A 25,647-nucleotide genomic window follows, 5' to 3' on the forward strand; every position below is an offset into this window, starting at 1 on the left:
TAAAATAAATTAATTTTCACAGCCCGACCAAATAGATCCTTGGTGTCTTCGTATCTGCTGTTTTTATCGTAATTGAATCGTATTTTAGCTATTTTTTATCATTTAATTAAATCCCGCAAAACGTGGTTTACGCGCTAGTTCTACATTTGCCATGCAACCATCTTGCCTTCTGCACGTGTCTGAAGGCCCCGGTTGTGTTGTGTCCCCCCGGTCCTTCACTCGTTTCCAGATACGGCAACTCCGAAAATGCGCCCGAGCCGATCACCGCAGCTGGCCGGTCATCGAGACGGCCCACTTTTAAGAGCTGTTTGATCACTATCAGACGACTCCACTTGGCCTAATGTTCTCCTACTCCAAGGGGAAGCATATTTGCTCGCCGTGCCCGAATCCCATTTTCCATTCTCCTCTGCCTCTCGCGATCCCGCAATGCCACTGCTCTCCCCACTTTCTTTCCCTCGAAGCTTTCCTCTCCCTTCGAGCTACGAAGCCTAACCACTTCCATTTTCCTGCGATCCTAGAAACCCTAACGGAGAATCCTCGTTCCCCCCAGCAGGAGATGGCCTTCATGGCGGTTCTCGAGTCCGATCTGCGGGCCCTTTCAGCCGAAGCCCGCCGCAGGTACCCGGCGGTGAAAGACGCCGCGGAGCACGCGATCTTGAAGGTAGCCATCCGTGTATCTCTCGTTCGATCCCCGTTCATTTACTTGTTCGATCCGTGCCATGTTATCATAAAATTCTTGAGGCTTTGGTGTTACTGCTTCAATTTTGTTGCGGTGGACTCCGCCACTTGTGATTGAAAGTATACACGCTTAAATTCTAGAATTTAGATGAGTTATAAGCTACTCTTAACTTATATCCATAGAAATTTTACATATTTAGTGGCTTGCGGAGCATGGGGTGACTTCTTGTGGTGGACGTTTCAAAGATTTATGAAGAAATTCTTTCGTAAGGAAGTGTGCATAGTAGATATCAGATAGATTTGTTTGTTTTCTTATTGATTTTTGATATAACAAATCATGTTCCTGAAATTACACAATGGCAACTGCAGATGAACTTCTAATTTAGCTGTTTGCGTTGCTATAAGATAATTTTCATGAAAGAGAAAATTATACATCTTAGGCTGAATGAACTGTTATTTTTCATCTTTGACCTTGTAGTGTGGACTACCGAGTGAGTTATGTTTTAAATGCCATGTCTTATGATGTTGTCTTCAGCTACGTTCGCTGTCAAGTTTGAATGACATTTCTCAGAACGGGGACATATTGAGGATATTTCTCATGGCATGCGATGTTAAATCAGTAAAACTGAGTGCCATTGGACTATCATGTTTGCAAAAGCTCATTTCACATGATGCAGTTGCACCATCAGCTCTGAGAGAAATACTTTCCACTTTGAAAGATGTAAGCTTCTCCTATATCAACATGCAAATTTAGAAAAAAACTATTTTCAGTTTTTCTATTTTTATTGTTTGATGATGTATGCTTATGCATGGCTATAGAAAATGCCCAGCTTGTGGAATGATATTCATGTCTCTATCCATGGAATGCCTCTTACTGTAGTTCGAATAAGGAAATGGCCTTTTCTTCTGTCTGTATATAACAAGTTTTGAACTATGTGCTCAAAAAAATTTAACCATATAAGAATGCTGAGGTTTTGCTTTAAGACCTTCACATGGCTTGAACCCTAACTATCAATGTGTACAAGATGTAGCATGCATATAATCTTGTGGGCTTTAAAGGACTTTCTTGTCCACCCTATCAAGAAGGTGCTAGAGAATTGTCAGACATGCACTTCAAGTTGAAAGCCTACTTGGACCTTTAAGAGGCATGCATGATGTCCAGACTTATACTGTCACCTTTTTAGATGTAATTCACACATGTGTATTTAATTTTTAAGGACATGTAATATTAAGTTAATCAGCACCATTAAACTTGGTGAATGGAAAGAAAGGTTAGGTATATGCTATAATTGCTCTATCAAAGGTTAAAAACCATAGGAAATTGGAATTGATTGGCTTTTTGTTATGTCCCTATTGTATGATTGAGAGCCTATCAAGAAATTTCTTATGGTGATGAGTCAGCTCTCAGGTAAAAGGAACTAAACTTGTTCCAAATGGCAATGGTTGATAAGCTTACCAATTGAGAGGAGGAAATATTGAGTAATATTACGATGTAATATGCAACAATCACTTTTTTAGTTTCGACATTGTTGACTGCCAAAAGGCTCAAGGAATATTGTTGGAACTTTGTGACTTGATGATGTTATGAAGAACTACTACAAAAATAACTGATAGCATGACATGACTTGCACGCAATTGGGGAATTTGTGAAGCTAACAATATTATTAACAGTTCTATTTGCAAGCTATAATTTGATTTATTTGATCGTGTATCCATTCAAATATGCAAGTATCTAAATTGAAGTAATAGAAAAATTTTCTTGCTTTAATTTACTATTAGTATGGTGATGTTTCCCTCCATTCTCTCTCAATGTCTACATACTTAATAGGGAAAACCATTGGCATGGTTAGTAGAAGAGATTGTTCCTCCAAGTCTAAAAGGACATGTAAATACCTCCAAAACTTTCCTTTATGATGGGAAAAGTAGTGGAGCAGTTTCTTTTGGGGCCCAACTTCTCAAAGGACTTTAGGCATGAAATGGCTTGAAGTGATACTAAGCATGTGAGAAGGGGAAAAAAATTGTACAGAGCTAGGTTTGCTATGCCGATATCAAAATCTGGACCAGTCGGCGGTTTGTACGGTTTGGTATGCCTTTGTGCCGTTCTATACTGGGTCCAAATCAACTTAAAGAGAGGCAAAGGGAGAATGGGAGAGGAAGAGAGAGGGAGAGAGGGGGAGGGGAGAGAGGGCATTTGGCGGTCGCCATACGATAGCCGAGCTTGCTGTGCTGCTGCCAAGCTTGGTGAAACTCAGAGGAGGGCAGAGAGAGGGAAGGAGAGGGAGAGGAAGAGGAGGCCACCAGAGGAGGCCCCTCTCATGACCCCAAATTGTTGGGATCATAACTAGGTAATGTGGTTCTTTTTTCTTTTTCTTTTCTTATTTTGTTTATAGGTTGTGTTGTTACAAGCAAAGCTCCCACTAGGGTCAGATTCTTTGGAAGGCTGGCAGCATGTGAGAATTATCAACCACCTACTATAAAATATGTAGTAAACACTTGTTTTTATGTTATAAGAATTTGAGTTTAAAGAATTTTGTCTGGGAACTTTATTGGCTTTGGATTTTAGATTTATGTTTGAAATCTGGTAAATCTGTAGGGAGATATTTATATGTTTCTTTGAGATAACTTCATGTTTATCTTTTTGATAAAGTTTATTGAAAGAAATCTATTATTTCATATCTTTTGTACTCTAGAGGAGGCAAGGTTCCATTTCTCTTTTGGGAGATGTGGTTTCATTTATGATGTTTTTATCTTGAAATTTTTCCTAACATTTTAAACTTTTCTCCTCTTCTAGAACCCTTGCAGGTCCAGAAAATTTTTGAGAGCCGCTTACTGTTATTGTATGAGCTTGATTTACAATGAATAAGCTTGGTATTCCATATCCATAACTAGCTTTTCCATGTTATCTTGCTTGACTTTTCCCAGGTTAGGAATTCAACACCATTTCTAGAGAGTTAACATCATATGGATAAACTGTTGTAAGAGTTGGGTCCAATCCTCTTAAGGAACCTTTTCAACATAGATTTTGCTCTATAGATTTCACTGTTTTGTTGAAAAAAAGGGGTTGTAAAATAAAAGTTGTCTCAAAACAAAAGCAAACGATCTGTCCCATCTATATGCTCATGCTAAATTTGATGGTAGCTTTATGGCTGAACTGGATCGCTTCAATAATGTTGGGCTTTGTTGAGCTTATAAGTGATTTTAATGGTGAAAGTCTTTTATTGGTTTCTAGGCCAAGTGGTGGTCAAGACCTTAAATCAAGTAGTGGCTTGCTGTTCAACTTAAACTCTCAGAATTGCTTATCTCTAGTATGTATGATGAGACTCCAATAATGTTACTACTTCTAACAGATGGAGAGTCATAAAAACTAGGCTAATGTAGAGGTAACAAAGGTAACTAATAGGTGAAACATTTTCTTTTTACTTTTTACCTTCATAACATAAAAGGTAAATTTTCTTGCCAGGTGAAAAAATGTTTTCCTTTGGATCCCCTTTTGGAACATTATCTAGCTTCATTCTTTAAATAAATATCTTCCCAGCATCCACCAAGAGAAAAAGATGTGGTTTAGAACCTTGAACTATTTTCTGATGTCCAACAAAGATTTGTCTTGACTATTTTGGGTTGGCTTTTTGAAACTTTTGCCATTCACATCTGTCAGGAAGTCTAATTCCCAAGAATCAAATCTAGCCTAAAATCTCAGGCAAATATCAGATTTTGTAACAAGCATATTTACCCCAGAGTATGAACCAGAAATCATACTTCCTTTCAATCTCACAACTTCAAGTGAGCTTAACTGATGGGGCAAGCCCATCTTTGGTCCTTGAAGGAAACCAACTGGCATCAGATATGCACAACAAACACATCAATTCTACAAACTTGCTAAGATGAACGCATTCTTATACATGTCGTATATAAATGGGAATTTTGGTTCTGCTGATAATATTTGGTAGTTCAACCTATAACCTTCTGCATTCTGCTCAGTTTATTGTTAATTGCAAAGATTTGTTTGTGGTAAATCTTGCAGTTGGATATCTTATTTTTTAAAATTTTTGGAACCTTTCATTGGTTTCCAGCTGAGAGGTTTATGATATGACAGCTCCAACATATCATCTAAAATTGATATTTGCATGATAACTGGCTGTATTTTCTCCAACCATCTATTTTTGTTTTTTTGTGTTCAGCATGCTGAAATGGCAGATGAGAGCATTCAACTCAAGACCTTACAAACTATACTAATTATATTCCAGTCACATCTACATCCTGAAGATGAGGTAATAATGGCAGTATTTTTCTGTCCTTGTCGCCTAATTCTAATCATGTTTGCTAACCTTAGTAACTGAGTTTATATCCCATGTGCTAGTGGAGACAGTTTAATGGATGCTTTTTTGCGGGATTTTATTTTATTTTCTTTTAGGAGGGTTGCAAGATAAAATTTATTAAAGGTCCAGCTCTGTGGAAATTTAGTTTCTGTGCATTGAGTGCTGCAAATGTTGTGGAAGATGGCAACTAGCATCTGTCTAGCTGGTTGCTACTTCAGTTTATATCCCATTTGCAAGTGGAGATAGTTTGCTGGATGTTTTTTTGTGGGTTTTATCTAAATTTCTTTAAGGGGGTTTGCAAGATAAAATTTATTAGAGGTGCAAAGCTCTGTGGATATTTAGTTTCTATGCACTGAGCACTGCGAACGTGACCGGGAGGTCACAAGTTTGAAACATGAAAACATCCTCTCTGCATATGGGGGATAAGGCTGTGTAAATCTCAACCTCCCTATACCCCACAATAGCAGGAGCCTTGTGCACTGTGCCAAGGTATTGAAAACTTGATATGAGGCCTTGGGATTTTATTCTCCTTAATATTAAAGGATTCTTGTTATATTAGGAGTTTTATTCCAACAGGAAGATATTAATTGAAAACTAACTAGAAATTGAGTGATGCATCTTGAACAAGGTGTCATGCTGCATTTGTCCGCTAAATCTTCATGTACATGACACAAGATATTGCATAGAAGTACCATACGGAGCATTAGTATAATTCTTAAGGGTGACATCTTTAACAACACCCTCTTAAACATACCATTGACATGGACAATGCTTTCTTTATCCCAGGACAACATGGCTCAAGCTCTTGGCATATGTCTCCGGCTTCTCGAAAGTAATCGGTCTTCTGACAGTGTACACAAGTACGTTTTAATGGAAAGTATTCTTAGCCACTGACATTAAATGAGTTTCATTTTTTAACCTTTTTTAATTTCTTTTTGGGTCCAGTACTGCAGCAGCTACTTTCAGGCAGGCAGTTGCTTTAATTTTTGATAATGTTGTTTCTACTGAATCACTCCCTTCTGGCAAAACTAGTTCTGGAAGCCATCTCTCTCGAAGTAGCTCTGTCATTGATGATGTTAGTCGCAGTTTCAGTCACTTGATGTATGTAACAGTATCACTTCAAAATATCCTTCAGACATATGTTCAAAATATATCTAATGATAGTTATAAAATTACGTAATTAGACAATTATATAAGTGTACTAGTATATAATCATCAGCATACATTCATACAATTATTTGTTTGATATTATTTTTTAAAATACAAAGATTTTGTTGCTGTTTAATCACTGAGGATATGACAGATCAATGGAGGTTTCTGGAGGGCCAACATTGCGGAAAGGTCTAACTAAGGCAGGAAAACTGGGGCTTCGTCTGCTTGAAGATCTGACAGCACTTGCTGCAGGTGGCTCTGTATGTGCTGAATGAAAGCTAACGGCCCTGTTTAAATAACTGGAAAAGCATCTATATTTTCTTTTTGTTTGCAAATCAGTGGTCATTTCACACGAAGTCATTGACTTTTATATTTATTAACTTTTTTCTTGTTTTTAGTACAATCTAGACAGACATGCTGTACCAACATTCTAAAGTATTTTTTCCTCCTGTTCACCATCTTTACCAGTCTATTTGGTTGCGAGTTCATTTGCTTCAACGGACATTTGCTCTTGATATACTTGAGTAAGTATCCTATCTTCTTTTGGAATAGTATTTTAGCTCATAAAATTTCAGTTTAATTTTATTCTTATTTGTTTTTAGATCTGATGCTTCCTACTTTTGAGTCAATTCAGCAGTTAGCAGTAGCTGATTATGTTTTTAACCATGTCTTATGTGATGACTTTTGCTTAGACTTTTCTCCATTATAATTGTATTCAAAGATGTCATGCTGTTGCTTATGTCTTACTGAGGTTTACAATTTCAGAATGAACCAGTTCATTTTGGCTGGAAACTAGCTGAAACTGACCCCCAAAGTTTGGTTTTGGTCAGTGTTAGGTTGATTTTAGTCCAGATGTGGTGGTTTCATCGGTTTCAGGACAAGCTGATTGAACCTAGATATGTGTTATTTCATTCAATCTTTACCAGTCATTTTAGGGTTTATCCATTTCTTTAACTATATTTGGCGGTAACTGTCAATTTTCAGTCTTTTTTCATTTTTTAGTCATGAACTGACCTTCAATTGATATTTCTTTGTATGAGATCTCTCAATATGATATGTACTGCACAGACCCTTGGCAATAGAAGGGGAAATGTGTTTGTGCAAATCCTGCTCAGGCCACAGCTTAATCATTTGAACCAAACATGGATTGAGCGGCTCAGGGCAGATCGGGACAAGTTCGCCCTGACTGAGCCTACTGGCCCCTATTCTAGCAGTGCTATCTTGTAATGCACAGTAACTAAAACTGCCCCTTTTGCAATCATTCTTTACTATATAAAGGTGGGAGGAAGTGAGGGGGTAGGGAAGGCTACCTAGGGAGATTGGTTTGCAGGATCGAAGCTTGATTATTGGTTTTTGGGCTAGAAAATCATTTTAGCTAGGTGAATCTTCTGCTTCCTTTTTTCTTTATTTCTTTGCATATCCAAATTTTGTGTTTAATTGTATAAATCATTGGAGGATTTGTCAAACATGCATTAGATGTTATTTCATTATTGAAGTCATGCGGAAGAATGAATATAAGATCAAAACCAATGTTTGGGTTATGAGTTTAAACTCAAAACCTACATGGATGTTGGCCATATCTATGCATACCCATTGATACTATTTGTTGGCACAGTTGCCGATATGGCATATGCCATATGGATCACCAGTTTGTACGGCCCTGTACCTTGATATTTAGAATATTGCTTTTTAGTTTAAATTTTTGGAAATATTTAGAAAATTAAAAGCATTTGCAATTCAACGTTGCAAAAAGAATAGATAGCTTTCTGACTGCTGGTCTGTACGGCCCTCTACCTTGATATTTAAAACATTGGTTTTAAGTATAAATTTTTGGAAATTTTTAGAAAATTAAAGGCATTTGAGCATTCAACTTTTCAAAAACAATAGATAGGTTTTTCTAGACATAAGAGACGTTTTTTTGGGTCTTAATGACAAGCCTTTTAACGGGACACGAGAGATGGGACATAGTAAGATTGGATTCCAAAAATGGATTCACTACATTCAATTTGCATTTATTAGATCACAGCTTAAAATTTAGATGGCAGTTGGATGACGCATGTCTCATTTAGTCTTTTTCGTACTTAGAAGCTTATAATTTTGGTACTTGATATTATAATAAAGTTAAATTAAGCTTCATATGCATAGGTAGATCCATGTTACTTTGTTTTAGCCTTGTATATATATTTAAATTATTAGGGATTTAGAAATCAGATTGCTATCAAACATTGAATGTAGCATGATTTTAACATTTTAATTGGTTATTAATGATTTTAATATTCTTTATAAATTTAGACTCGTATCCTGAAATCACCAAATTGAATATCTTAATTCTTAATATAGTGAATGATAAAATGCGCTTTAAAATTAAGCAACATATGTTTTCCTGGCTTGTTTCATTTTTCTTATATTTTTCCTTTTCTAGTTTTTTGGTTTGTGGGGGGTGGGGGGTGGCTGAAATCTGAAAACTCGTTGGACTAGTGGAATTGCAGGAACTGCTGAAACTGGCACTCGAAACTGAAATCAAGTTTGCACACCTTTTATCTTATGAACAATATGGTGAACAAGCATTTAAATTCATGGTATGGGATCAGAATGTACTGCCCTTACCATTCCTTATCGACCACATACTGTCCTGTATTGATATGAGGACCATTCTATGCTATCTGAATCATGGGTAAATATGGGTCTATACTGCAGTACGTGCTGTACCATCCTGTGATTGCTAAAAGCCCTAATGTTTTAAGACCTTGGTTGTGAGCATTGAGAACAGTGGCGGATGTAGGTAAGTTCATGTGGGGTCAATTGACCCCACAAACAAATTAAAAATATTATATATATATATATATATATATATATATATATATATGTATATGTATGTATATGTATGTATGTATATGTACATATACATACATATACATATATATATATACATATACATATACATATATATATATACATATACATATACACATATATATATACATATACATATACATATATACATACACACACACACACACACACACACACATACATATACATATATATATACATATACATATACATATATATACACACACACACACACACATATACATATACATATACATATACATATACATATACATATACATATACATATACATATACATATACAGACATACATATATATATATATACATACATATATATATACATACATATATACGTACATACATATACATACATACATGCATGCATGCATGCGCGCGCGCGTGTGTAATATATGTATATACATATACATACATATACATATATATATACATATACATATACACATATATATATATACATATACATATATACATACAGACATATATATATATATATACATATACATACATACATACATACATACATACATACATACATATATATATATATATATATATATATATATATATATATATATATATGCGCGCGCATGTGTGTAATATATGTATATATATATATATGTGTGTGTGTATATATGTGTGTGTGTATGTATATATATGTGTGTGTGTGTGTATATATATGTGTATATATATGTATATGTATGTATATCGATATATATATAGGTACGTATGTACGTACGTACATACATATATATATATATATACGTACGTACATACATACATTTATATATATATATATATATATATATGTATGTATGTATGTATGTATGTATGTACATACATACAAATATATATATGTATACATGCATATGTAGGAAAAGTTAAAATTGATACCATTAATTTTATGAACTGACTCCATATCTCATGTAAAATTTTGAAGAATTAAAGGATAAAAAAATACTACATTAAAAGAGTAATTATGATTTATAATCTCTCTTTTTAATGACTCGCGTATCCTCTCTTTCTTTTCTTCTCTCATACCACTTTGACCTCTCTCTCTTTCTCTCCTTCTTTCTCTTTCTTTATTAATTACTTCATTTTTTATCTTTTAATATCCCATCGCAACTCCATCCACCCATCTTTTATATTTAAACCCCACGTCGACTTATGTTTTATATCCTAGAAGGATCACATCAAAAGATGAAAAGAATAATTATGACCTACATTCTTTCTTTAATGACTCACAAATTCCACCTCTCTTCCTCTCTTACACCACTTTGACCTCTTTCTCCATCTCTCATTCTTTTTTTTCTTTATTCATTATTTTTCTATTTGTCTTTTAATCCCCACTCTAACCCCATGGTCCCCATCCATCCACCTCTTACATTTAAACCCCACATAAATTTATTTTTTATACCCTAATCACTCCTAATGCAATAGAAAATCATATGTTGTTCTTGTCTCTCTTCTTAACCTGAATTAGGTATGTCTCTTTTTTGCTTCTTTTTTTTTGTAACAATATTTTAGTTTTTTCTGTCTTCTCATTTTTTCACTCATATCAAATATATATGAGTAGAATAATTTTTTATTGGCCATTATAATTTTAATATTTAATAATATCTAAAATTTTGCTACAGTATTTTTTATAATATTTTATTATAAAGAATATTTAAGATATTACATATCATTTTTTATATATTTTATTATATTTTTAAAAATAATATTTTATTATTATTTTTTCTTTCTTCTTTCTCTCTCCATCGTTCCTGTGCTTCTTTTTTTATATCAACCCCACAAAGTAAAATTTTTAGATCCACCACTGATTGAGAAACTGTTCTTTGCTTTCTTTTATTGTTTGTCTTTCCATTTTGCCGTAAACAATGGAGTGAATGGTATATTTATATTATTGTACTAGGGTCATTGGCTATATATCGAGATTTGATGACGGAAAGACCTGCTTTTGAATATTCATAAACCCAATGTAGTTCTCTTTTGCATCTCCTTATGATTTTATTTGATAAGATACAAGGAAATGAATTAGTCATCTCTTAACAAGCATGATAATAAATGGGCATCCTAGTGCACGAGGCTCCCATCATTACTGAAAGAATAATGCCCTACAAGCCAATTGCATATGGGACGCGATAGGATGTTTATTGTAATTTATCTTCCAGACTCATGTAATTGACATTTATATTATTAATAAAATAGATATTTTTTGATTCATTATATGCTGCATCTTATTGTTTTTAAGATTATAATGAACTCCATAGGTCCGGGCAATGATTTTAGGACCGTGATGAGATCACGCTAGTGAGACCTAAATTCTTGATAGCTATGACTTAAAATATTCCTAGTTGTTGGTTCATTGAGTCGGAGATCAATGATACCGATAAGACTGGCATGTCCTATGTATGCTCAAAAATGAAGGTGATTGATCTCACAATCACTTGTGTAGTGACACTAATACAAGAATATAGGTGCTCATTAGAGAATGAGTTCACTGAATAGATCTGCGAGAGAATATCAGATGGAGTCTTATTTACATGTCAACTGATGATTCTCTAATGAAAGTTGTGTAAGTGATCCTTTGACCTGAGATCACCTTGTGTACATGGATCCATATTTTGGGTCATTTCCTAACTTGGTTCTTTGATCCTTGTATGGGATGTTTTGGATGTGGTGAAGTGTGTATGGAGGTTGTGAGTGATCAATAAGGGATCAGTCACTCCTAATAAAGGGAGCAAACATCCTATGTGATCTCAGAAATCGATGATTCTGGAAGTCTTTGGCCAAAGCAGGATAATAATTAGAAAAAGATTTCTAATGTATCATTAACTGAATCATCGTCTTTAGATCGAGATACATAAAGATAAGTGATTGAGTTTGACATCTTTTCATACCCACAGCTCATCTGGGATGTTGTTTGACTGAAAGATTGAATTATATGGTAACTTGCCACTGAAGGGTATTTTGGTAATTTTTCATCAAAATTTTAAATCTTTCGGATAGTCATAATACGTTGTTAGACGTCAATCTTGACTTGTGGACTCATCAGAATTAAAAAAGTTTAATTCTGGAATTAATTAGGAAGTCTTAGTTGATTGGGACTCTTCGGATGACCTAATCTCATCGGATTAGGATTACGTCGAAAGTCTTGGTCCACTGCTAGTTAGATTTGAAACTCGATGGGTCACACACTTTGGGATTTGGCCTTGGTCTGATTTAATTAGAGTTTAATGTAAATTCTATGGGTTAATTTGATATGCTAGCACATTGTATTAACTCAGGTTCTTAAATTGGTTTAGATCAAAATATTTGAGCTAACCTAGACCAGTTGTCTTTGACCTAATGGGATTGGGTCTATCTTAATTGGTTTCCTACCCAACTTGAAATAGTTTTAAGTGGAGAAGGACTTCTCTGCGCCCACCAGATGCCACGCCAAAATAATAATGCCGCCCCACTTATTTTAACATGTGAAGATGAAGAGTCCTTCTTCATGAAGACTCTTATCTTAACGCATTGCCTTTATTTCTCAATCTGATTTCCTTTGATTTGTCGCCAAATTTATATGGGATTTTTATGGCACGCAGAAGAGGGAGAGTCCTTCTGTGTGAAGGCTCTCTTACGTCATAATTTCACACGGTGAATTTATTCACCGCGTAAAAAAGTGGTGCGCCAAAGGTTGGCGCCCCTTGGTCCCATGACACGTCCCTTGGTCCCTTATTTAAAGGGGACGTCCCACATGGCTTTACTGCTATGTTTTTGGGTTGAAACCAGAGATAAGGGGCGTGAGAATCATAGGAAAATTCAGGAAAAAATCTGAGGAAAAGGTAAGGAAAAATTGAGTGGCAAAAGTTGCAAGAAGGGCGGTGAGATTTTTAGCAAGTGTTGCTAGTGTGCCCTAGGGTTTGGTTTTTCCATGTGTTGGAGCCAAAAATCAAATCTTAGGTTGTGAGACATCTGAAGAGTGTCTTCTTGGTGTCATTTTGGTGGCAAGATCGGAAGCAATTGGGTTTTGGCACGTTTGTTCCTTGAGTTCGAAGCCGGCAGTGTTCTTGAGAAAAAAAGGCTGCGGCAGTGTACTGGTTAGGAAGGACCTTAGCTAATTTCTGTGTGGATCATCATTGGAAGGTTTTTACTTTGGAGTCTCGTGGAGAACACTAACGTGCCACTGTCCTTTTTGGTGAAAATAAAAATTCTATTCTTTTTTGCATGCTTGTTTTGTTTTATCGATATCGGCAAGGTGATTCTAGGGTTTTGAGTTCAGCTCAATAGTTTTAATTGTTAAAGTTATTGACTTGTTTGATTTTAAAATTTTTAAAAATCATTTTTCGCTGCGTGGTCGGAATCCAATAGTGGTACCAGAGCCATCCTTGTCTGATTCGATCAAACAAGTGCAAAGTAGTTGCATAGAATTGTTATTGATCATACATTGCCAAATATGTTGCATTGATTTTTAGCATTGATCTTTAATCTCAAAAAATATTTTTGATTTTATAGGTACCATGATTTTAAATTTCAATTATAAGAATTGTGAATTTATGATAATTTGGAATTTATATTATCCTGGTAGCTTCATGCTTAAATCGATGCATGGTTAAGGGTGTTATGCATGCCTAATATGATTAGGGTTAGTTGTATTTCTTGGATATGCTTGTCATATGTTATGACTTCAATTGCACCCTTATTTGATTTTTGGCATATTTATATGATTGCTAGTATAATTGGTGATTACATGCCATATTGCATAATATGTAGAGTATATTTTATGTAGATGTAGTTAGGATGTACCGAGACTAGTTCAAAGTTCCTCTTAAAAATTATATTAAGTTGTAATGTCGGGATTCACTTTCAATTCAAAAGTCGAATTCTTTAGATCAATTGATATCGAGAAAAGTGTGATAGATGGTTTTCTAATTAGGTTCGTATGCTGGTCTGGCCCACTATGTTGGTGTCTAAGAAAAGCTATGGGGAGCCTCCCATCTACTGATCTGATCAATTTGGTCTTATTGAATTTTGAACTTAGATTGATTAGTGATGTAGACACTACAAGGGCCTTCCTTCGAACTTAATCGATAAGAAATTTGTCAAGATCTTAGTGAGCTTATTGTGCTATCCACAAGACTTACTATAGAAATTGATATGATGTTGATCAAGTGCATATTGATGCTTATGGCATATTTTGAATTATGTTATTTTATTGTGTTATCCACAAGGGCAGCATTATTTAAATATTACCATATGGGATTGAAAGGTTAACTTAACTAGAACACTATAGTTTGTTGTGCTATCCACAAGGCTATATGTGATCTAGAGGTCAGAAAGAAAAATATTGAGAATTGTAGAGGTATAATTGATAAAGAGTTACTTACTCTTGAACTCATGAATACTTGTTGTACTATCCACAAGGTGTTTGTGAGGAATAGGGATCTCAACCCCACTAAGAAATATTAGTATGTTTCTCGACTTTCATAGATGAGAGCTATGAAGTTCAATAAAATAGTGGGAGACACAATTAGACAAAAATTTTAATCTAATTGTGAATGTCATCATGAGTCGTCCGCTTATATTGTGTTCTTTTATTGTAGATTAACTACACACATGGTATACTCACTGTCACTTAGAGGTATCCTAGATGCAAACAAATTGACTGAATCTAACTACGTGGACTGGTTAAGAAATTTGAGAATTATTCTCACTCAGAAGAAAGTCTCGTACATTCTGGACACACCTGCACCAGATTCCCTTGGAGAAAGATGCTTTCGAGGAGGAAAAGACCACATACAAGATGTGGAAAGATGACGGTATGACTGTCAAATGCATCATGCTTGTCTTCATGAGCAATGAGCTTCAGAGGTAGTATGAAGACATGGATGTTCCCTCTATACTCCTTAATCTTAAGGAGTTATATTGGGAACAAAGTTGAACTGCTCGACATGAAATATCAAAGCAGTTGTTTCGTGCCCGCATTACTGAAGGCACCTCCGTACAAATGCATGTCCTGGAGATGATTGATTTGATCACTCGTTTGGGACAGCTGGGCTTTGCCATGGACGGTGAACTGAGTCAGGATTTGATCCTGTAGTCTCTCCCTCACTCTTTTTCTCAATTTGTTATAAATTACCATATGAACAAACTGAATATCAGCGTACCAGAGCTGCTGAACATGTTGAAAACAGCAGAGAGTCATTTCAAGAGTGAAAAGGCTTTGGTACTTCTGGTTGATAAGATCAACAAGAAGAAAGACAAGAAGGATTCTAAGAAAAAGATGAATCCTAAGGCTGGCATCTCCAGGAAGAAGGCGAAAAAGGTTTCCGTCAAAGGTACTTGCTCTCATTGTGGCAAGGAGGGCCACTGAAAGAGGAATTGCAAGGAGTACCTTACAACTGTGTAACCGACAAACGTTGTCAAAAGTTTATATATGATACAAACTAACTTATCATTAAGTACTTCATTTTTAGATTCTTGGGTATTAGATATCGTCTGTGGCTCACACCTTTGCAAATCGTTGTAGGATCTACAGAAAATAAAGAGTCTGAATAAAGGTGACTTCGAGTTGTTCGACGCTAGTGGAGGGTTCATTCAGGTCGAAGCTGTAGGAATTAGAGTTTTGAAGTTGTCTTCAGACAAAATTTTGGAACTAAAGATCTGTTATTATATTCCAAATGTCGTTAGAAATATTATTTCTATACCATTGTTATTGGAACAAGGTTTTGAAATAAATGTAAAGAACAATGGTTGTTCTATATTTTTTTCTAATGAATATTATGGAAGTGCTTTTATTGATAATGGTCTTTTGTTTCTTTCACTTAATGATAATGTATTTTATATTGATAATATGAAGAAAAAAAAGAGAGAGGATGTGAATGTCACATACCTTTGGCATTGCCGACTTGGCTCCATAAATGAGTCAATAATTAACAAGTTATTCAAAGATAAACTCTTTGATCCTTATGATTATGAATCATATGGAACTTGTGAATCTTGTCTCATGGGAAAAATGACCAAGACTCCATTTATTGGACATAGAGAAAGGGTGAGTGACATATTGGACCTTGTACATACTGATGTTTGTGGTCCAATATCGACTCAAACCAGAGATGGATACTCTTATTTCATCACATTTACTGATGACAGGTCTAGGTTTGGATATCTGTATTTAATGAAATACAAATCCGAAGTCTTTGACAAATTTAAAGAGTATCAAAGAATGGTTGAAAAACAAACTGGTAAAAGTATTAAAGCTCTTCGATTTGATCGAGGAAGAGAATATTTGTCTAGTGAATTCCTCGATTATTTAAAACAAAATGAAATACTCTCTCAGTGGATACTTCCGGATACTCCACAATTAAATGGAATTGCGGAAAGGAGGAATCGCACCTTATTAGATATGGTGCGGTTCATGATGTGTTTCACGGATCTTTCGCTATCCTTCTGGGGATATGCTCTCAAGGTCACAGCGTATATCTTAAATAAAGTACCTTCTAAATCTGTTTCTAGCACTCCATATTTCATATGGAAAGAAAAAAAATTCAATCTTAAGCATCTTAAGATTTGGAGTTGCTCAACTTATATGAAAAATATTGATGGACCTAAGCTGGATGTTAAATTAGAAAAATGCAGGTTTGTAGATTATCTCAAGAAGAGTATAAGATACTACTTCTATAATCTTACTCAACAAAAGATGTTTGTTGGTAGGCATGCGGTTTTCTTGAAGAAAGAGTTTATCCAAGAAGGTGGTAGTGGGAGGTCTGTTGAACTTGAGAAAGTTCAAAATCTACAATCCATCCAGGATTCACAAATTGTTTCTCAACTAGATGTGCCCATAGTTGAGGTACAGCTATTACACACACCTCCTTTCCGAAGGTCAAGTAGAGTGCGTAATGTACCACTCAGGTATGGGTTTGTCATTGAGAATGACAATACATCCCACATCATTGAAAATGATGATCCTACGATCTATTCGGAAGCTGTCATGAGTAGTGACTCTGACAAGTGGCTCAATACCATGAAATTCGAAATAGACTCCATGTATACCAACCAAGTTTGGACTTTGGTTGATGTGTCTGAGGGTGTGACCCCAATAGGCTGCAAATGGGTTTTCAAAAGGAAGATTGGAGTAGATGGCCAGGTAGAGATCTATAAGGCCAGGCTGGTGGCAAAAGGTTTTAGACAAAAACAAGGTGTTGATTATGAACAATCTTTTCGCCGGTAGCCATGCTCAAGTTTATTCGGATAATGCTTGTTATTGCAGTATACCATGACTATGAGATTTGGTAGATGGATGTCAAAACTGCCTTCCTTAATGAAAATTTTGAGAAAGAAGTCTATATGACTCAGCCAGAGGGATTTGTCTCTAGTGGGAGAGCAAATTAGGCATGTAAGTTGAATAGATCCATATATGGATTAAAGCAAGCATCGAGGAGTTGGAACATCCGTTTTGATAAGACAGTTAAATCGTTTGGCTTCATAAAAATTGTGGATGAGCCTTGTGTGTACAACAAGACTAGTGGGAGTGCTACTGTCTTCTTGATTTTGTATGTGGATGATATACTACTCATTGGGAATGATATCTCGATGTTGCAATCGGTCAAGACTTAGCTATCATAAAGGTTTTTCATGAAAGACTTGGGTGTAGCGTTCTATGTACTTGGTATAAAGATCTATAGGGATAGATCAAAAAAAGATGCTAGGCTTGTCCCAGTCTAGGTATATTGACTTTGTGTTGAAGAGGTTAAACATGGAGAGAAGTAAAAGAGGTTACTTGTCCATAGGTTATGGCATACAACTCTCTAAGAAGATGTCTCCTAAGACATCTGAAAAAAGAAATAGAATGAGTTCTATTCCTTATGTTTTGGCTATAAAGATCGATTATGTATGCTATGTTATGTACCAGACCTGATGTGGCTTATGCCTTGGGCATTGTAAGCAGATTTCAGGCTGATCTCGAGGAGAATCATTGAAAAGCTGTGAAAAACATACTTAAGTACTTGAGAAGGACTAGAGATATTTTTTTAATATATGGTGGATCTGATTTAAAACTGAAAGGTTATACTGATTCTAGTTTTCAATCTGATCCGGATGATAGCAGATTTATATCTGGGTATGTGGTCACTCTGTATGGTGGTGCAGTAAGTTGGAAAAGTTCCAAACAGCAAACTATTGCGGACTCGATCATTGAGGCTGAGTATATTGCTGCTAGTGAGGCTGCTAAGGAGGTCGTCTGGATGAAGAAATTCATCATAGAATTGGGTGTAGTTTCAGGGATTGAACAACCAGTGCCCCTTTATAGTGATAATATTTGGGCAGTTGCTCAAGCCAAAGAATTAAGGTCTCATCATAAATCCAAGCACATCTTAAGACGGTTCCATCTCGTTCGAGAGATAGTCGAAAGATGCGATGTGATCGTGGAGCGAGTTGACAACAAGAATAATATAGCGGATCTGTTCACTAAGGCTTTGTCAATGCAGCAGTTTGACTGCCACCTTGATAGCATGGATATCAAGTATAGGGACAATTGGCTTTAGTGCAAGTGGAGATTGAAAGAATAATGTCCTACAAGTCAATCACATATGGGATACGATAGGGTGTTTATTGTAATTTATCTTCCAGACTCATGTAATTGATATTTATATTATTAATAAAATAGGTATTTTTTGATTCATTATATGCTGCATCTTATTATTTTTAAGATTATAATGAATCCCATAGGTCCGGACAATGATTTTAGGGCCGTGATGAGATCATGTCAGTGAGACCTAAATCCTTGATAGCCATGACCTAAAATATTCCTAGTCATTGGTTCATTAAGTCGGAGATCAATGATACCGGTAAGACTGGCATGTCCTATGTATGTTTAGAAATGAGGATAATTGATCTCACAACCACTTGTGTGGTGACACTAATACAAGAATATGGGTGCTCATCAGAGAATGAGTTCACTGAATAGACCTGCGAGAGAATATCAGATGGAGTTTTATTTACATGTCAACTGATGATTCTCTAGTGGGAGTTGTGTAAGTGATCCTTTGACCTGAGATCACTATGGTACCTTATGTACATGGATCCATATTTTGATTTACTTCCTAACTTGATTTTTTGATCCTTGTATGGGGTGTTCTGATGTGATGAAGTGTGCATGGAGATTGTGAGTGATCAATAAGAGATCAGTCACTCCTAATAAGTGGAGCGAACATCCTATGTGATCTCATAGATCGGTGATTCTGGAAGTCTTTGGCCAAAGTAGGATGATAATTAGAAAAGGATTTCTAATATATCATCAACTGAATCATCGCCTTCAGATTGAGATACATAAAGATAAGTGATTGGGTTTGACATATTTCCATGTCCACAGCTCATCTGGGATGTTGTTTGACTGAAAGATTGAAGTACATGGTAACTTACCGCTGAAGGATATTTTGATAATTTTTCATCAAAATTTTCAAATCTTCCGGATAGTCATGACATGTTGCTAGATGTCAATCTTGACTTGTGGACTCGTCAGAATTAAAAGAGTTTAATTCTGGAATCAATTAGGAAGAGTCATAGTTGATTGAGACTCTTCGGGTGACCTAATCTCATCGGATTAGGGTTACGTCGAAAGTCTTGGTTCACTGCTAGTTAGATTTGGAACCCAATGGGTCACACCCTTTGGGATTTGGCTTTGGTCTGATTTAATTAGAGTTTAATGTAAATTCTATGGGTTAATTTGATATGCTAGCACATTGTATTAACCCAAGTTCTTAAATTGGTTTGGATCAAAGTGTTTGAGCTAATCTAGACCAGTTATCTTTGAGCTAATGGGATTGGGTCTATCTTAATTGGTTTCCTACCCAACTTGAAACAGTTTCAAGTGGAGAAGGACTCCTTTGCGCCCACCAGATGCCACGCCAAAATAATAATGCCGCCTCACTTATTTTAACGTGTGAAGATGAAGAGTCCTTCTTCACGAAGACTCTTATCTTAACGCGTTGCCTTTATTTCTCAACTTGATCTCCTTTGATTTGTCGCCAAATTTATATGGGATTTTTATGGCACGCAGAAGAGGGAGAGTCCTTCTGTGTGAAGGCTCTCTTGCACCATAATTCCACATGGTGAATTTATTCACTACGTGAGAAAGTGGAGTGCCGCCAAATTTATATGGGATTTTTATGGCACGCAGAAGAGGGAGAGTCCTTCTGTGTGAAGGCTCTCTTGCGCCATAATTCCACACGGTGAATTTATTCACCGCATGAGAAAGTGGAGCGCCAAGGGTTGGCGCCCCTTGGTCCCATGACAGGTCCCTTGGTCCTTTATTTAAAGGGGACGTCCCACATGGCTTTGCTGCTGTGTTTTTGGGTTGAAACCAGAGATAAGGAGCATGACAATCATAAGAAAAATTTTGGAAAAAATCTGAGAAAAAGGCAAAAGAAAAATTTTGGAAAAAGTTGCAAGAAGGGCGGTGAGATTTTTAACAAGTGTTGCTAGTGTGCCCTAGGATTTGATTTTTCCATGTGTTGGAGCCAAAAATCAAATCCTAGATTGTGAGACATCTGAAGAGTATCTTCTTGGTGTCATTTTGGTGGCAAGATCGGAAGCAATTGGGCTTTGGTGCGTTCGTTCCTTGAGTTCAAAACAGGCAGTGTTCTTGAGAAGAAAGGGCTGCGGTAGTGCACCGGTTAGGAAGGACCTTGGCTAACTTCCGTGTGGATCACCGTTGGAGGGCTTCTACTTTGGAGTCTCGTGGAGAATAATGTGCCACTTCGTCTTTTTTGGTGAAAGTAAAAACTTTATTCTTTTTTGCATACTTGTTTTGTTTTATCGATATTGGCAAGGTGATTCTAGGGTTTTGGGTTTGACTCAATAGTTTTAATTATGAAAGCTATTGACTTGTTTGATTTTAAAATTTTTAAAAATTATTTTCTGCTGCGTGGCTGGAACTCAACAATTGCGGGATTTGACGAAGATTTAAGACGTATATAGTCTTAAGACCAAGTGGTGAGGCTGTTTCTATGTTTTGAACCTCTGACACCTAGGTCACAATGGAGCAACTTTACTTTTGCAACAAGGCCCACCTACCACACATGGTAAACCAAGTTGTAAATATTCATTTTAGCTTGCCTGCAAATTTCTACATAAGATATAGATATTGCTTCAGTTTGATGTCCATAGTGCTTTCGCATGTATTAACCTTTTGTGTTGTTTTAGTTTCTCTAAAACATCTTCTATTAGCTATTTCGTAATCAACTTTTTATTCCTTGCTTAGAAAACATTACTTCTCATCTTCTAATATTCTCCATTGATCTAGGTTTTGCATCTCTTACTATTTAACTAATAATAACTGACTACCTTGAGAATAAATGACAAAGTGATTGCCTTTTTATAGGTAACATTCAGTATGAAACTTTAACAGCCTTTACAGAATGGTCCACAATTTTACTGAGAACATCTTGCATGGGTTGCCTTGACTAACAAAAGCTAATGCCAACTATTTAAACTTGCCCGGTTCATCTTTAATAAGAGCTACAGCTTCTATCAATTCAGGCATTTTCATATCTGTTCTTATAGCTTCCAGAGGTTCACCAAGATAACTTAGGTCTTTCTTTCCTCGTTTTTAGCACTGATACAATTCTGAGATGCCTTACTTTGGTACTCCTAAGGATTTTTTGTTATGCAACCACCTGAACATGTTGTTCATCATTCTCATTTTATGTTCTTGGATTCTTTCCTTCCTAATATTAGTCACATCATCTATGACATGTGCAAGTGGTAAGGGCTTCAGCTTGAACCTTATTGTGGCCACTTTTTTCTGCAACAAACTTTACGTGTTCTTGGTTTTCACATATGCCATTGGTGCTGTCAGTATTAAATTCTTTCCGCTGTTAGCTTTCTATCAGTATTCCAATTCATTTTCAGAGATAGCTATCTTTTTTTTGATCCCTTTCTTTCTCATTATTTACTTGCTTACCCACTGCCGTGACTAGATAGTGCACCTAGTAGTTTAAACTCTAGAAGAAACATGCATTCAATGCATATTAGTTGTGAGAGTATTAGACATTCTTAATAATGAAGCTCCTGTCACTCACCCTCTAATATCATTAAATAAGAATCCAAGGGAGTACTATCACTAGAATTTTAGGATTCAAACATTTTAATACCATCTGATTATGGACTTCTGGTGTGCATGCTTGATTGTTCAGAATACATAAGTATACCATCTGATTACAGACTTCTGGTATGCACACTTCATTGTTCAGAATACAAAAGTATACCTTCCCTTCTATTTTCCAATACATTAGTCACCTATGCAAAGTTTTAAGTGATTATGATGACTGTGAATCACTACAGAGACATATTTCAAGTGTTTTGTGATTCTATGCTGCTTTATAAGCTATCACTAGAATTTTAGGACTCAAAGTTTCCAACATTTTAATACCATGTGATTATGGACTTCTGATATGCATGCTTGGTTGTTCAGAATACATTGGTATACATTCACTTCTGTTTTCCAATACATTAGTCACCTATACAAAATCAGCTTAGGTGGTTACGATGTCCGTGAATGACCATAGAAACATATTTTAAGTGTTATGTGAGTCTTTGCTGCAAGGTTTGCGTACCGGTGTGTATCAACCATATAGTATTGTATCGTATCACCGCTGAACCGGTATGTGGTATGGAGGGGGGGGGATACTAATACTTGATATACCAAACTGGCCTCCATACTGGATGTACTAACATTGTAATAGAATGGTACCAGTATGGGTTCTAGTACCGAGATGGCGTACCTTTCTGTGCTGCTTTATAAATTATATGTTGATTTTGAGTTGCTTTACTAATTTTGGTCCTGATTCATGCATTATACAGGTTCATTCTGTCCCACTATGTTGCTGTCTTCCAAACCTTGGTTTCTTATGAACAGGTTTGTCTTGTTTGCTGCAACTTTTTGATGTGAACCTCTGTAGCTCTGATTTCTTGAGCATTTTAATATGAGCCAATTTGGCATGCACTAGGTCCTACGCCACCAAATATGTTCACTTCTTATGACTTCACTTCGGACTAATGTCGAGGTAGTGTACTAGGATCTGATAGTTGTGATAACTTCTACTGATTCCTGGCATAATATTTTCTTCTATGAGGAAGAGATTCAATTTTACCTCGATGCACTGTCTTATGCAATTTCAGCTTGAAGGTGAAGCTGGGGAACCTACCTTCCGCCGTTTGGTCCTGCGTTCGGTTGCCCATGTTATTAGGCTTTACAGCTTATCCCTTGTTACTGAAACTGAGGTATCCTTCTGCCAGAATATTTTATGCATGTGTGCATATGGAGTGTTTTGTATGTGCTCATGCATGGGTAAGATTAAAAGGCTGGCAATGTATTGCATGTTTGTTGGTCATGGATGCATGTACAGAGCTGTTTATTATGTTTATAATCTTGTTAGTTTTTCAAATCTAATTACAGGGTTGATAAAACTTATTGCTTCTATCATCATGAGTTAAGTAAGACGATCATGTAAAGTTTATAGGCATCCTTGTACTTTTGAATATGAAATGTGGACTGCTTTAGTCTTGTCATTCATTAGTTGGCTCTGTTCCAGTTTATGATAATTTTATTGGACTTGAATGTACTAATTTAAGATTGTTTAAGTTGTCCTTTTCTTGATTTTGAACCAAAAATCATCTACTTCAAGGAAGTTTCATGGATATCAGATATTGTGAAACTTTACTTAGTATTTAAGGCCAAATAATAACAATTTAGATACAGATGAAGGAACTAAAAAATTGTGAGGATGGGGAGGGGCTTGTCAGACCCTATAGGGAGTAGGTGGCGAGTGCGGAGAGGGGAGAGGGGGCGAGGGAGGACCTTGTTGGAGCTAGGTAGCCTAGTTGTTCACTGTTGATGTTGTTGTTGGTGTTGTTATAACAGGTAAGAAGAAAGGAGTGGAGAGAGTGATAGGGAGTAAAGAGGAAAGACTATAGATGGATCAGGGGATGCCACTTGGATTTAGGCTTCTACTTATTTCCTTAATGTTTTATGACTAATAAATTACTAAAATACCTTAAAACTAAAACATAACTTGATGTGGAAACAGGAGAAAAAAAAGGTCATCTGGTTTCCATGAATTAATGGATCAGTTATTCCAAAATTGTGTGAGTTATTGGTTTAGCAAGAAGACCAGCTGGCTTGTCAGTTTCAGCCAGGTGTTATGCTTTCTTGGTTTTGCCATCAATTTGGTTCGTCAGGTTCTGGTTTGAATGGCCATACCGCTCTAGCTGATAACCATGAGGTGCAATATGTACATATACATATACGTGTCCATTTATATACATATTTTTGTGTGTATGTTGTATGATAGCACAAACGCACACATAACTGCATACACACACATGCTCGTCATCACAACATGCAACACAACACTTGTAGCTACTCATTGCCATATACGCATAACACATATCGTCATGAAGATACTGCACCCAATTTTTTCCCCCCATGTTGGCATCTTAGTGAGGCACATATAAGGCACGCATGCTTTTGAGTGCCTCAATGATGCCTTACCTTGTGACTATCGAGGCATTGAAGTTGTGCCTAGGAGTGCCTTATGCCTCAAAAGTGCCTTAGTGCGCCTTAAACAAAAATGTTCTAATTTCTAAATATGAGCCCAACATCAAGTAATCATTGAATCTAATTTTCCGCTGCTTTATGAAGAGCTCAGCATAATTTGGGTTCATTCATCTCAATCTTTGTTTCAGTCTTGGCTCCTGACCTCTCGCATCTGAGTTGTGCTTGTAAATAAAATAAATAAAAGGTATATGCTTTTAATTAAATTATGGAATGCCTATGCAATCACATTGTTGCACTCTTCTTTGGTTCATCCAGAAAGTTATCCTTGCACTATTTGTAAGAACCTTGTTAAAAATATAAGAAAGCAAACAATGTTTTCTGTACAATTATGGCCACTAATCTTAACAAAATGGGCTGCTCCCTAATAGACTCCTATAGGGGCGTTTGGTATGAGGTGATCCACTCAGGATCAAGAGTGATGTGGGTGGAGGTGATAAGATCACCGTGTTTGGTTGCACCATGGTGATCTCACGTGGCGGTGATTTTAAATCACCCCCATTCTTCAAATCACTGTCTAACGCGGTGATAGAAAATCCACTCTTGAGAACGGACATCCAACATCACTCCATTACAGTGATCTTATATTAAAATATGTTAATCAAAGTACCCTCACGATTGAGAGACTTTTGGAAAAAGGAAATCATTTTTTTTTGCTGCGATATTTTTTCCACGTGCGTAGGATGGGTAGTTGAGGCATCTTCTCCACGGAAGAGAAGAAACGCGTGCGGGTACTTGGGGTGTCATCTCCATGGAAGAGAAGGAAATCCTTTCTTCTCTTGTCATGTTGATTAGAAAGAGGAAAAATCTATTTAGTTTTGTTCTCAAATTTTTTCTACCCTAATTCTCAATTTCAACTCCCAAACAAGTTGTCTGGGGTATTATATGGTCCATGATCTTGAATTTCTGTAGCATACCAAACAAGTAGCATGTACATATCCAGGGATTTTTAATCATTGCACTATTGGCAAACCAAACATAGTGATCTTAGATCATTAGAGATTAGATCATCCCAAGATTTGGATCA

At 36.1% G+C, this 25,647-nt stretch overlaps 1 protein-coding gene across 10 annotated transcripts in view; it reads left to right on the plus strand.

Moving 5' to 3' along the window:
• Positions 1-323: 323 nt before the first annotated feature.
• LOC105046734 (uncharacterized) overlaps positions 324-25,647 on the plus strand; it is a 202,369-nt gene continuing 177,045 nt past the window's right edge. For 3 of the 10 annotated variants that reach the window (XM_073259546.1, XM_073259547.1, XM_073259549.1), the window contains exons 1-10: positions 326-661; positions 1,214-1,399; positions 4,857-4,946; positions 5,781-5,854; positions 5,940-6,095; positions 6,298-6,406; positions 6,615-6,670; positions 22,868-22,922; positions 23,014-23,070; positions 23,186-23,287. In XM_073259546.1, coding sequence (XP_073115647.1) covers positions 341-661; positions 1,214-1,399; positions 4,857-4,946; positions 5,781-5,854; positions 5,940-6,095; positions 6,298-6,406; positions 6,615-6,670; positions 22,868-22,922; positions 23,014-23,070; positions 23,186-23,287 — 1,206 coding nt within the window. In that variant the 5' untranslated portion in view covers positions 326-340. Of the gene's footprint in view, positions 662-1,213; positions 1,400-4,856; positions 4,947-5,780; positions 5,855-5,939; positions 6,096-6,297; positions 6,407-6,614; positions 6,671-22,867; positions 22,923-23,013; positions 23,071-23,185; positions 23,288-25,647 lie in introns of those variants that run through there. The other 7 variants (XR_012142145.1, XM_073259552.1, XM_073259548.1 and 4 more) reach the window with 5 other exon arrangements.

The sequence above is a fragment of the Elaeis guineensis genome, chromosome 6 (assembly GCF_000442705.2).
Source record: "Elaeis guineensis isolate ETL-2024a chromosome 6, EG11, whole genome shotgun sequence".
Lineage (NCBI taxonomy): Eukaryota > Viridiplantae > Streptophyta > Magnoliopsida > Arecales > Arecaceae > Elaeis > Elaeis guineensis.